The sequence below is a fragment of the Lichenostomus cassidix genome, unplaced genomic scaffold (assembly GCF_008360975.1).
Source record: "Lichenostomus cassidix isolate B80296 unplaced genomic scaffold, HeHo_3.0 HiC_scaffold_36, whole genome shotgun sequence".
Taxonomy (NCBI): domain Eukaryota; kingdom Metazoa; phylum Chordata; class Aves; order Passeriformes; family Meliphagidae; genus Lichenostomus; species Lichenostomus cassidix.
The window spans coordinates 752,265-765,236 of NW_028147270.1; the positions used below are offsets into that span (position 1 = coordinate 752,265).

Genomic DNA, 12,972 nt, shown 5'->3' on the forward strand with positions numbered 1-12,972 from the left:
TTTTTTGGGGATTTTTTGGGATTTTGGGGATTTTTTGGGAATTTTTGGGGATTTTTGTGATTTTTTTGGGATTTTTGGGGATTTTTGCTCATTTTTGGGGAATTTTTTGGGATTTTTTGGGGATTTTTGGGGATTTTTTGGGGAATTTTATTTTGGGCAGATTTTGGGGTGAATTTTGGGCTGATTTGGGCTGATTTTGCTGATTTTGGCTGATTTTGGGTAATTTTGCGGTAATTTTGGCTGATTTTGGGGTGATTCTGGGTGATTTGGGCTGATTTTGGGGTAATTTTGGGGTCATTTTGGGTGATTTTGGGGCGAATTTGGGTGATTTTGGGTAATTTTTTGCTGATTTTGGGCTGATTTGGGGCAGATTTGGGCTGATTTTGGGGTGATTTTGGGTGATTTTGGGTAATTTTGGCTGATTTGGGGCTGATTTTGGCTAATTTTGGGGTGAATTTTGGGCTGATTTTGGTGTGAATTTTGGGCAGATTTTGGGTAATTTTGGGGTGAATTTTGGGATTTCCGGTACCCGCGATGCTGCTCTGGGTGTCGCTGAGCTCCAGCAGGAGGCGCTCGAGTTCCCCCAGCGCGGGGGGAGGGGCGGCGCGGGGGGGGAGGGGCTTCCGCACCGAGCTGGGGGAGGGGCGAGAGCACCAGGTCGGACCAGTTCGGCTCCAGTTCCTTCCCAGTTCATCCCAGTCCATCCCAGTCCATCCCAGTTCATTCCCAGCTTATTCCAGTTCATCCCAGTCCGTCCCAGTCCATCCCAGTTCACTCACAGCCCATCCCAGTTTGTTCCAGTTCGTCCCAGTTGATTCCCAGTTCCATCCCAGTTCATCCCAGTTCAATCCCAGCTTATTCCAGTCCATCCCAGTCCATCCCAGTCCATTCTAATTCGTCCCAGTTCATCCCAGTCCCATCCCAGTCACTCCCAGTTCCCCCAAACCCCAAACCAGTAATGAAAAACCCCAAACCAGTACAAACCAGTAACCCCAAATTCCCTCCCAATCTCCTCCCAGTCCCTCCCAATCCCCTCCCAGTTCATCCCAGTTTGTCCCAGTTGATTCCCAGTTCCATCCCAGTAATTCCCAGTAAGGCCAAACCCCAAACCAGTACAAACCAGTAACCCCAAATCCCCTCCCAGTCCCTCCCAGTCCAGTCTAATTGATCCCAGTTCAACCCCAGTCCATCCCAGTTCCTCCCAGTCCATCCCAGTTCCTCCCAGACCATCCCAGTTCCCTCCCAGTTCCTCCCAGACCATCCCAGTTCCTCCCAGTTCCTCCCCTACCTGTACAGCTGCTCTTGGTTTCCCCTCGGCACCTTCTGGGACATCAGGGGTTAAATCCTGGAGCTCCTCTGAGACCCCAAATCGCCTCCCAGTTCATCCCAGTTCATCCCAGTTCATCCCAGTACAAACCAGTATAAACCAGTAACCCCCAAATCCCATTAATTCCCCATTTTTCTGCCATTTTCCCTCATTTTTTTGCCTTTTTTCCCCTTTAATTCCCTCCCAGTCCCTCCCAGTTCACCCCAGTTCATCCCAGTTCAAAAGTATCCAGAAGTTCCCTAAATGATCCCTAAATGTCCCCAAAAGTAGCCCAAATGTCCCCAAAATGTCCCTAAATGTCTCTAAATGTCCCCAGAAGTATCCAGAAGTGCCCGAAATGTCCCCAAAAAGTCCCGAGAAAGTCCCTAAATATCCCCAAATGTCCCCAAAAGTCCCCAAAATGTCCCCTAAATGTCCCCAAAAGTATCCAGAAGTTCCCTAAACGTCCCCAAAACGTCCCCAAATGTCCCCAAAATGCCCCTAAACCCCAAACCCCAAACCCCAAACCCAAACCCCAAAAACCAGAAGTTCCCAAAATGTCCCCAAAAAGTCCCCAAATCCCCCAAATTTCCCCCCAGCGCTCACCCAGCTCCTCCATGCTCAGCCCGCTCTCCTCCCCTCCCCCACCTGGGCGTGGCTCTGCCCCCCCCACCCCCAAAATTCCCCAAAAATTTCAATTCCGGATCCCAAATTCCCCCAAAAAAAATCTCCAGGAAAAAAAAATCCCAAAATGCCAGGAAAAAACCCCAAAAATTAACTCCGAAATTGCCAAAAAACCTCCAAAATCCTAATTCCTAAAGTCCCAAAAAAACCCCAAAACACTCCCGAATTGCCGAAAAAAAATCCCAAATCGCAACTCCGAAATTGCCAAAAAGTCCCAAAATCTTAACTCCCGAATTGCCGAAATTCACCCAAAAAAACTCCCGAATTCCCCAAAAAAACCCCAAAAATCCCAAATTCCCTCAAACTCAAACTCCGCTCCCAAAAAAACCCCAAATTCCCCCAAAAAACTCCCAAATTCCCCAGAAAAAAACCCCCAAAAACTTCCCAAAAAAACCCCAAAAACTCCCAAATTTTCCCGTTATTTCCCCTCCCCCCCTCGCCCCTCCCCCACCCGCCGCTGCCCAAATTTGGGAAAAAAACCGAAAGGAGAGACCGGATGTGGGGGGAGGGGCGGAATTGGGGGCGATTTTGGGAGGGGAGTTGGAATTTGGGGGAATTTGGGGATTTGGGATGCGATTTTGGGAGGTTTTTTTTGATTTTTGGGAGTTTGGGATGCGATTTTGGGAGGTTTTTTTTGATTTTTGGGAGTTTGGGAAGCGATTTTTGGGGATTTTCGGGAGTTTGGGATTCGATTTTCAGAGTTTTTGCGAATTTTCGGGAGTTTGGGATGCGATTTTGGGGAATTTTGGGGAATTTTCGGGAGTTTCCGATGCGATTTTGGGAGGTTTTGGGAGTTTTGGGGAGTTCAGGATTTGATTTGCGGAGTTTTTTTGGGGATTTTTGGGAGTTTGCGATGCGATTTTGGGGAACTTTTGGGGAATTTTCGGGAGTTTGGAATTTGATTTTCGGAGTTTTTTGGGGATTTTCGGGAGTTCACGACGCGGTTTTGGGAAGTTTTTGGAATTTTGGGCAATTTTCGGGAGTTCGGGATTTGATTTTGGGAGTTTTCGGGAGCTTGGGATGCGATTTTGGGAGGTTTTGGGAGTTTTTTGGGGATTTTCGGGATTCTGGGATGCGATTTTGGGGAATTTTGGGGATTTTCGGGAGTTTGGGATTCAATTTTGGGAGTTTTTGGGAGCTTCAGATCGAAGTTTGGAGATATTTGGGGAAATTTTGGGGTTTTTTTTTTGGAATTTGGGCAATTTTTGGGGTTTTTTTTAGGGATTTGGGGAATTTTTCGGGTTTTTTTGGGTAATTTGGGATCTCAGGGTTGGGAATTTTGGGGATTTTTGGGAGTTTCAGATCGAAGTTTGGAGGGATTTGGGGAATTTTGGGTGATTTGGGGAATTTTTGGGGTTTTGGGGGAATTTTTGGGGTTTTTTGGGTCTCAAGGTTGGGAATTTTGGGATTTTTCGGGGAGGAATTTTTGGGTTATTTTCGGGGATTCGGGAATTGGGATTTTTGGGAATTCAGGGATCACAAATTGAGGTTTTTTTTGGGAAAATTTTGGGTGTTTTTTTGGGAATTTTGGGATTTTTCAGGGTGGAATTTTGCGGTTATTTTCAGGGATTCAGGAATTTGGATTTTTGGGAATTCAAGGATCACAAATTGAGGTTTTTTTCGGGAAATTTTGGGGAATTTTGGGCTCTCAGCCCCTCCTTTATTCACACCTCTCCAGCGCTACAAACGCGACCCAAAACCACCCGAAATTCACCCAAAAATCATCCCGAAATTCCAGGGAAATCCCCAAATTTTCGGGGTGACCCCTTGACCTCTGCGCCTGTGACGTCATCACCATTTCCGGGTACCCAAAATCCTCTTTTTTGGGTCCCAAAATCCTCTTTTTTGGGTCCCAAAATCCTCTTTTTGGGTCCCAAAATCCATTTAAAGGTCCCCAAAATTTAATTTTTTGGGTCCCAAAATCTCTTTTTCGGGTCCCCAATGTCCTTTTTGGGGTCCTCGAGGTAATTTTTGGGTCCCAAAATTCTCTTTTTGGGTCCTTAAAGTCCACTTCAGGTCCCCAAAATTCCCACTTTTGGGTCCCCAATACCATTTCTTGGGTCCCAAAATTCCGTTTTTGGGTCCCCAAGGTCATTTTTAGGTCCCAAAAATCCTTTTTTTTAGGTCCCCAAAGTCATTTTTTAGGTCCCAACATTCCCAAAATTTTGGGTCACCGAACCTTCACCGCCACCCCTCCCCCTCCGTGACGTCATCCTCCGTGACGTCACCACCATATATTACATCATCAGCGCCATCCTCACAGTCCATGACGTCATTCGTTTCTTCACGTATGACGTCATTGTCCCGAATGACGTCACCCACAGCATCCGTGACATCATTCATTTCCTCCTTCGTGACGTCATCATCATTAATGACATCGCCGCCGTCTTCTGTGACGTCATCGCCACATTCCCCAATGACGTCATCACCGTTCACAAAACCGCCGCACTCGTCGATGACGTCATCCTCATCCTCCTCCTCCTCATAGATGACGTCATCATCCTCCCAGTCGCTGACGTCACCGCCCAGCAGCAGGGGGTCCCAGGGCTCCCCTCCCCCCACCTCCAGCGGGGGCGTGGCCTCCCCCCGGCCCCGCCCCTCCCCCCGCAGCACGCCCAGCATGGCTCCGGCCAGCCCCGCGGGGTCAGTGGCCACCCTGGCCACCGCCGCCATGCCGCGGGCCACCCGCAGCGCCCCTCCCCCCGCCAGCAGCTCGCTCGCCACCCTGGTGGCCAAAGGCGCGGATCGCCAGCGCTCGGCCAGCCGCCACAGCCGGGGCAGCGGCGCCGCCAGCCGCGCGGCCACCAGCGCCTCGAAACCGGCCACCAGGAAGCGGCGGGCCAGCGCGATGGCGAGCCCCGTGGCGGCGGGGGCGAGCGGGGGCTGCAGCAGCGGGCAGGGGTCCGCAGGGGGGCCGCGGCAGCCGTGCAGGAAATGCAGCAGCGGCAGCAGCGCGCGGCGCGGGCAGCGCTGAACGGAGATCGCCCTCTGGCGGTGCTCACGGAAACTGCAGCGCTGCACCGAGATCGCCCTCTGGCGGTGCTCACGGAAACTGCAGCGAGACCCCGACCCCAATTGGGGGGTTTGGAACCCGATTTGGGGGGTTTGGGGCGACCCCGAACCCAACTGGGGAGACCCCGACTCAATTTGGGGAGACCCCGACTGGATTTGGGGGGTTTGGAATCCAGTTTGGGGGGTTTGGAACCCAATTTGGGGGTCTTGGGACCCAATTTGGGGGGTTTGGGGAGACCCCGACCCCAATTGAGGAGACCCCGACTGGATTTGGGGACTTTGGAACCCGATTTGGGGGTCTTTAAACCCAATTTGGGGGTTTGGAAGAGACCCCGACCCCAATCTGGGGGACCCCGACTCGATTTGGGGGGTTTGGAACACAATCTGGGGGTCTTGGGACCCAATTTGGGGCTCTTTAAACCCAATTTGGGGGCTTTGGGGGGTCGCCCCATCCCTAATTTTGGGGTCCCCAATTCGGGGGTCTCTCAGAGAGTCCCTGTCCCCAATTTGGGTGTCCCCGATGTCCCCAACCCGGGGGTCTCTCAGGGGGTCTCTGTCCCCAATCAGGGTGTCCCCAATGTCCCCAAACCCCCCCAGCATGTCCCCAAACACCGCTGACCCCTCAGCCTCCCCGTTTTTGGGGTCCCTGGGGCTGTCCCCAATTCGGGGGTCCCTGTCCCCACTCGGGGTGTCCCCAGTGTCCCCAAAGCCCCCCAGCATGGCCCTGAACACCTCGGAGGTGACACTCAGCGCCCGGCGGCTGCAGGGGATGGGGGGAGGGCGACCCTCGGGCAGCAGCAGGACATCGTGAGGGGACAGCAGGTAGGGACAGCTGGGGACAGCGGGGGACACTCGGGGACACAAGCTGGGCGGGGCTGGGGACACTTGGGGACAGGAGCTGGGGGGGTTTGGGGACATTGGGGACACCTGGGAATGGGAATTGGGGGGGATTTGGGGTGATTTGGGACAGAAATTGGGGGGATTTGGGGACATTTGGGGAATGAAGTTTGGGTTTGGGGACATTGGGGACACTTGAGGATAGGAACTGGGGGGATTTGGGGACATTGGGGACATTTGGGAATGGGAATTTGGGAGGTTTGGAGGTAATTTGGGACAGGAACTAGGGTTTGGGGACATTTGGGGACAGGAATTGGGATTTGGGGACATTGGGGACAGCGGGGAAGAGGAATTGGGGAGATTTTGGGGTGATTTGGGACAAGAATTTGGGTTTGGGGACCTTTGGGGACAGGAATTGGGGAGGTTTGGGGACACTTGGGGACAGGAATTGGGGGTGGAGGACATTTGGGGACAGCGGCTCAGGGCCAGCCGGGGCCGTTTGGGGGCCGTTGGGGACATTTGGGGACAGGAATTGGGGTTTGTGGACATTTGGGGACATGAATTGGGGTCTGGGGACAGTTGGGGACAGGAATTGGGGACACTTGGGGACACCCAGGGCCGTTTGAGGCTTCCTGGGGACATTTGGGGACAGAGCAGGACAGGGGACAGCAGGCCTGAGGTGTCCTGGGTGTCCCCAGGGGTGTCCTCGATGTCCCCAAGGCTGTCCTTGATGTCCCCAGATGTGTCCTTGATGTCCCCAAGGCCACTCTTGATGTCCTCAGGTGTGTCCTCGATGTCCCCAAGGCTTTCCTCCATGTCCCCAGATGTGTCCTCGATGTCCCCAAGGCTGTCCATGTGGTCCCAAGTGTCCCCAAGGCCATTCTCGGTGTCCCCAGCGATGTCCTGAGTGTCCCCAAGGCCACTCTCGGTGTCCCCAAGGTCACTCTCGGTGTCCCCAAGGTCACTCTCGCTGTCCCCAAGGCCGTTCCGCTGTCCCCAGGTGTCCCCCAGGTCCCTGTCAGTGTCACCGCTGTCCCCAGGGCTGGTCACCTGTGGAGATCAATGTCACTGATGATGTCACCGATGACGTCACCAGTGACATCATCAATGTCCCCAATGTCCCAAATCCGTCACTCAATCTCCCCAACCCGCCAATCCATCAATAATCAATAATCAATCAATAACCAATAACCGATTGCTGTCCCACCCTAGCTGGCCGGCAGTGTCCCCAATCAATCAATCAATCAATCACTCACTCTCCCCAATCAATCACCGATAACCAATCAATAACTAATTGATAATCAATAACCAATAACCAATAATCAATCACTGTCCCCACCTGTCCCGGGCTGTCCCCAATCAATCAATCGATCATTCACTATCCCCAATCAATCAATCAATCAATCACTGATAACCAATCAATAACCAATAACTAATCAATACCCAATCAATAACCAATCAATAACCAATAATCAATAACGGATGGCTGTCCCCACCTGTCCCCAATCAATCACTCACTCACTCACTATCCCCAATCAATAACCAATCACCAATCAATAACCGATAACTAATCAATAACCGATCCCTAATCAATAACCGATAATCAATACCCGATCACTGTCCCCACCTGTCCCTGGCCATCCCCGGCTGCCCCCAATCAATCAATCAATCACTCACTATCCCCAATCAATAACCAATCAATACCCAATCAATAACCAATAACCGATCAATAATCAATAATCAGTCACTGTCCCCACCTGTCCCCGGCCGTCCCCGGCTGTCCCCAATCAATCAATCAATCACTCATTATCCCCAATCAATCACCAATCACCAATCAATAACCAATAACTAATCAATAACCGATCGCTAATCAATAACCGATAATCAACAATCAATAACCGATCACTGTCCCCACCTGTCCCCGGCCGTCCCCGGCTGTCCCCAGCAGTGGGCGGAGCCTCCCGATGGCGGCGGCGGCGTAGAGCGGCAGGGCGGTGGGCGGAGCCTCGGCAGGCCACGCCCCTCCCCCGCCCCGGGCCACGGCAGCCAATAGCAGCGGCAGCGCCCCTCCCCCACCCCACAGCAGCGCCCACAGCGGCGACAGCGGCCTGGGGGAGGGGAGAGACACGGGCGGGTCGCGAGATGTCATGATATGTCACGATATGTCGCGATACGTCGTGATAGTGGGGGATAGGAGTCGCGATATATCGTGATATGGGGAGGGGTTGTGATATATCGCGATATGGGAAGGGAGGTGTCACGACATATCGTGATATGGGGAGGGGAAGGGTTGGGAATATGTCGTGATATGGGAGGGGAGTCGCGATATATCACGATATGGGGAGGAGATGGTCGGGATCACGATATGTCATGATATGGGGAGGTGAGGGGTTGCGATATGTCGCGATATGGGGAGGGGAGGAGTCACGATATATCGTGATATTGAGAGCGGTGGGATCACAATATATCACGATATCGCGACGGGAGGAGTCACGATCTATCGCGATATGGGGAGGGGACAGGGAGGGGTCACAATATATCGCGATATGGGGAGAGATCACAACATATCACGATGGTGGGAGGGGGGTGGGCTCACGATATATCGCGATAGTGGGGGGAAGAGCCAAAAATATCGCGATAGGAGGAGGAATTCGGTGCTTTTTGGGGAGGAATTTGGGGAAATTTGGGGCCAATTTGGATGGGATTTTGATGGGATTTCGGGGTGTTTTTTGGGGTGATTTTGGGTGATTTGGGGATCTCACCTGCCAGGCAGAATTTGGGGTTTTTGGGGCAATTTAAATAGGTAAGATTTTTAAGGTATTTTAAGGCGATTTTTAAGGAATTTTACAGGATTTTTGGGGCAATTTGGGTAATTTTTGGGGTGATTTGGGGAGGGTCTCACCTGGCCAGCAGGGCAGAATTTGGGGTTTTTGGGGCAAATTAAATAGGTTTAAAAAAAAACACCCAAACAATTTTTGGGACAATTTTGAGGTGATTTTGGGCGATTTTTGGGGTGATTTTGGGACAAACCACCCCACAACAAACAAAAAAAAAAAAACACCCAAACATGATTTTTAGCAAGGTGATTTTGGGTGATTTTTGGGGTAATTTTGGACAATTTGGGGAGGGTCTGTCTCACCTGGCCAGCAGGTTTTTGGGGCAATTTAAATGGGATTTTAAATGGGATTTTTATAGGATTTTTAAGGTATTTTAAGGCTCATTTTTATGGGATTTTTACAGGATTTTCGGGGCAATTTGGGTAATTTTTTGGGGTGATTTTTGGGGTGATTTTTGGGCTGATTTGGGGACAATTTGGGCAGGCTCTCTCTCACCTGGCCAGCAGAGCAGAATTTGGGGTTTTTGGGGCAATTTAAATAGGTTTTTAATGAGATTTTTAAGGTATTTTAAGGCCAATTTTAAGGAATTTTTACAGGATTTTCGGGGCGATTTGGGACAGTTTTGGGGTGATTTTTGGGGTGATTTGGGACAATTTTTGGGGAGGCTCTCTCTCACCTGGCCAGCAGGGTGACAGCGGTGGCACAAGCCAGCCGCGCCGCAGGTTTGCCACACCTGAGCAGGTGAGTCACCACCCCAACCCCGAAGGGTGACGTCGCCGTCGACCCCAAAATCCGCAACAGGTTCTCACCTGGGGGGGAAAAATCCCAAAATTTGGGGGTTGGGGGAAAAACTGGACCCCAAAACAGCCAAAATTAGACTCAGGACCCCCAAATTCCCCAAAATTCCCCCGAATTTTCCCCCAAAATCCCCTCTTAAATAACCCAAATCCCCCCAAATTTTCCCCCAAAATTCCCTAAATTTTCCCCCAAAACCTCCCCAAAATCTCCAAATCCCCCTGAATTTTCCCCCTCAACCCCCAGATTTTCCCCCAAATTTCTCCCCAAACCCCCAAATTTCCCCCAGAATTTTCCCCAAAACCCCAAATTTTCCCCAAATCTCCCTCAAATCACCCAAATTTCCCCAAACCCAGAATTTTCCCCCAATTCCCCAGAACCTTTCTCCAAAACCCCAAATTTTCCCCCAACCCCATCCCCCAAACACCAAAAATTCCCAAAATCCTCCAAAATCCCCTAAACTCCTAAAATCCCCAATTTCCAGAATTTTCCCCCCAAACCCCCAAATTTTCCAAAACCCCAAATTTCCCCAAAATCCTCCAAAACCTCCTAAACTCCCTAAATCTCCCAATTTCCCCAGAATTTCCCCCAAATTCCTCCAAAATCCCCAAATTTCCCCCCCAAACCCCCCAAATTTTCCAAAACCCCAACTTCCCCAAAATCCTCCAAAACCTCCTAAACTCCCCCAAAATCCCCCAATTCCCCCAGAATTTTCCCCCCAAAAACCCCAAATTCCTCCAAAATTCCCCCAAATTTTCACCAGTCCCCCAATTTCCCCAGAATTTTGCCTCAAACCCCAAATTTTTCCCCAAACACCCCAAATTTCCCCCAAAACCCCCAGAATTTCCTCCCAAATCCCAAAATTCAAATTCCCCCCCAAATTCCCCCAAATCCCCCAAAATCCCCCAAACTCACCGAGCTCCCTCATCCTCCTCCTCCTCCTCCGCGGCTCTCCCAGCTCACCTGGCCCCTCCCCCCGCCCAGGTGAGACCCCCAGCACCAGCCAGCTGTGCACCAGCGAGGGGATGAACCCCAAAATCAGCGACCCCAAAAACTGGGGGTTCCCCAAAATCTCCCCCAGGACCCTCAGGGCGCGGGGGGAGGGGCGGGGGGAGGAGCTCAGGTACCCCAAAATCCCCGAAATGACGGCGGGGGAGGGGAGGGAGGGGGAGGGGCGGGGGGGCTGGGCCAGGCGCTCCAGCAGGAGCAGCGCGGGGGATTCGGGGAGCTGGGGGTCCCCAAAAATGAGTCCCGAATTCGGGAGGGCCAGGGAGAGCAGGCTGGGGGTTTTTTTGGGGAGTTTGGGGGGTTTTTGGGGGAGTTGGGGAGGGGAGGGGGGAGGGGAGGTGGTGGTGGTGGAGAGCCAGGACCTGTGGGGGAGGGGAGAGAGGAAAGGGTTAAAAATGGAGGAAGTTTGGGGGGAAAAGGCTAAAAATTGGGTTAAACAGCACAGAAATATCCCAAATTCCAACAAGTTTCCCAAAAAATCGAGTTAAATATCACAAATATATCCCAAATCCCAATAAATTCCCCCCAAAAATGAGTTAAATATCACAAAAATATCCCAAAGAAACAAGCAGGAACCCCAAAAATGACCTTAAATAAACAAAAAACTGACATTAAATACTCCAAAAATGACCTTAAATACCCCCAAAATCCCCAAAGAGCTCTTAAATACCCCAAAATCTCCCCCAGGACCCCCCAAAATCCCCCAAATCCCATCCAAGACCCCCCAAATCCTCCCCAAATTCCTGAAATCCTTCTTTAAATGACCCAAATCCCCCCGGATTTCCCTTGAAACATCCTAAAATCCCCCCAAAACACCCTTAAGACCCCCAAAATCTCCCCAAGACCCCCCAAAATCCCCCAAATCCCCAAATTACCTGAGCCCCCTCCAGCTGCCGGCTGCTCCCACTCCCCAAAATCCCCCAAAACCTCCCCCAACACCCCAAAATCTCCCCAAATCCCCTTTAAATGGCCCCAATCCCACCAAAACCTCCCCCAATGACCCCAAATCCCCCAAATTCCCATCCAGGACTCCCAAAATCCCCCAAATCCCCCAAACCCCGAGTTACCTGAGCCTCCAGCTGCCGTGCCGTCCCACTCCCCAAAATTTCCCAAAATCCCCCCAAACCTCCCCAATGACCCCAAATGCCCCCAAATTCCCATCCAGGTCTCCCAAAATCCCCCAAACCCCCGAGTTACCTGAGCCCCCTCCAGCTGCTGGCCGCTCCCACTCCCCAAAGTCCCCCTAAACCTCCCCAAACACCCCAAAATCCCAAATCCCCCAAAACTCCCCTAAACACCGCCAAAATCCCCCAAAACCTCCCCAAACACCCCAATCCCCTTTAAAAGACCCAAATCTCCCAAAACCTCCCAAACACCCGAAATCCCCCAAAACCTCCCCCAAATCCCCTCAAAATCCCCCAAATCCCCGAGTTACCTGAGCCCTCCAGCTGCTGGCCGCCCCACTCCCCAAAGTCCCCCAACCTCCCCAAACACCCCAAAGTCCCCCAAAACCTCCCCAAATGCCCCCAAAATCCCCCCAAATCCCCTCAAAATCCCCCAAATCCCAGTTACCTGAGCCCTCCAGCTGCCGGCCGCTCCCACTCCCAAATCCCCCAAACTCCCCAAACACCCCAAAATCCCCAAAACCTCCCCCAAATCCCCCCAAAATCCCCCCAAATCCCCCCAAATCCCAAATTACCTGAGCCCTCCAGCTGCCGGCCGCCGCCTCTCCGCCGCTCTCCTTCTCGAGGCAAATCCGCCGACGCTGCTTCCTCCCCCTCCTCCTCCTCCTCCTCCTCCCTCCCCTCCTCCTCACCCCCCAAACCCCCAGACCCCCAAATCTGCCCCCCGGCAGCCCCCTGGCCAGCAGCGGGACCACCCCGCCCAGTTCCATTGCCCCCAGGGCTCGGGGGTCCCAGGCGAAGGCGGCCAGGGCCAGCAGCACCCTGCGGTGCCAGCGTGCGGCTCGAGGGTCCCGCAGGACCCCCAGAAGTGCCCCCAGACCCCCCGAGCTCCTGACCCGGGCGCGGTTCACTGCCTCCCGGCACAGCAGGCACAGCGCCAGCAGCCCCGACTCGAATTGGGGGGTGCCCGGGGGGAAACGGGGGGCTGCTGGGCCAAACTGGGGACCCCCAGAGTCAAATTTGGGGTCATCAGAGCCAAATTTGGGACCCCCAGACCCAAATTGGGAACTCTCAGACCCAAATTGGGGACCCCCAGAGCCAAATTTGGGGTCATCAGAGCCAAATTCGGGAGATTTGGGACCCCCAGAGCCAAATTCGGGACCCCCAGACTCGAATTGGGGGGTGCCCGGGGGGAACCGGGGGGCTGCTGAGGAGAATTGGGGACCCCCAGACTCAAATTGGGGATTGGAACCCAAATGGGAGACCCCAGACTCGAATTGAGGGGTGCCCGGGGGGAAATGGGGGGCTGCTGGGCCAAACTGGGGACCCCCAGACCACATTTGGGGTCATCAGAGCCAAATTGGGGAGA

At 52.8% G+C, this 12,972-nt stretch overlaps 1 protein-coding gene and 1 long non-coding RNA gene across 2 annotated transcripts; both read right to left on the reverse strand.

Moving 5' to 3' along the window:
• Nucleotides 1-3,618: 3,618 nt before the first annotated feature.
• Nucleotides 3,619-4,269, reverse strand: LOC146423743 (uncharacterized). Its single transcript, XR_014847278.1, has 2 exons — nucleotides 4,041-4,269; nucleotides 3,619-3,828 (listed from the first exon to the last, which is right to left on the reverse strand). It is a non-coding gene; the product is annotated as an uncharacterized LOC146423743 (long non-coding RNA).
• Nucleotides 4,270-4,329: 60 nt separating this feature from the next.
• LOC146423744 (uncharacterized) lies at nucleotides 4,330-11,389 on the reverse strand (the record flags this gene model as incomplete). The annotated part of the gene is made up of 7 exons (XM_085044439.1): nucleotides 4,330-4,380; nucleotides 4,427-5,958; nucleotides 6,127-6,889; nucleotides 7,755-7,947; nucleotides 9,353-9,485; nucleotides 10,387-10,841; nucleotides 11,355-11,389. Coding segments are annotated over 7 exons (3,162 nt in total), but the record flags the coding sequence as incomplete, so codon positions are not given.
• Nucleotides 11,390-12,972: the final 1,583 nt, after the last annotated feature.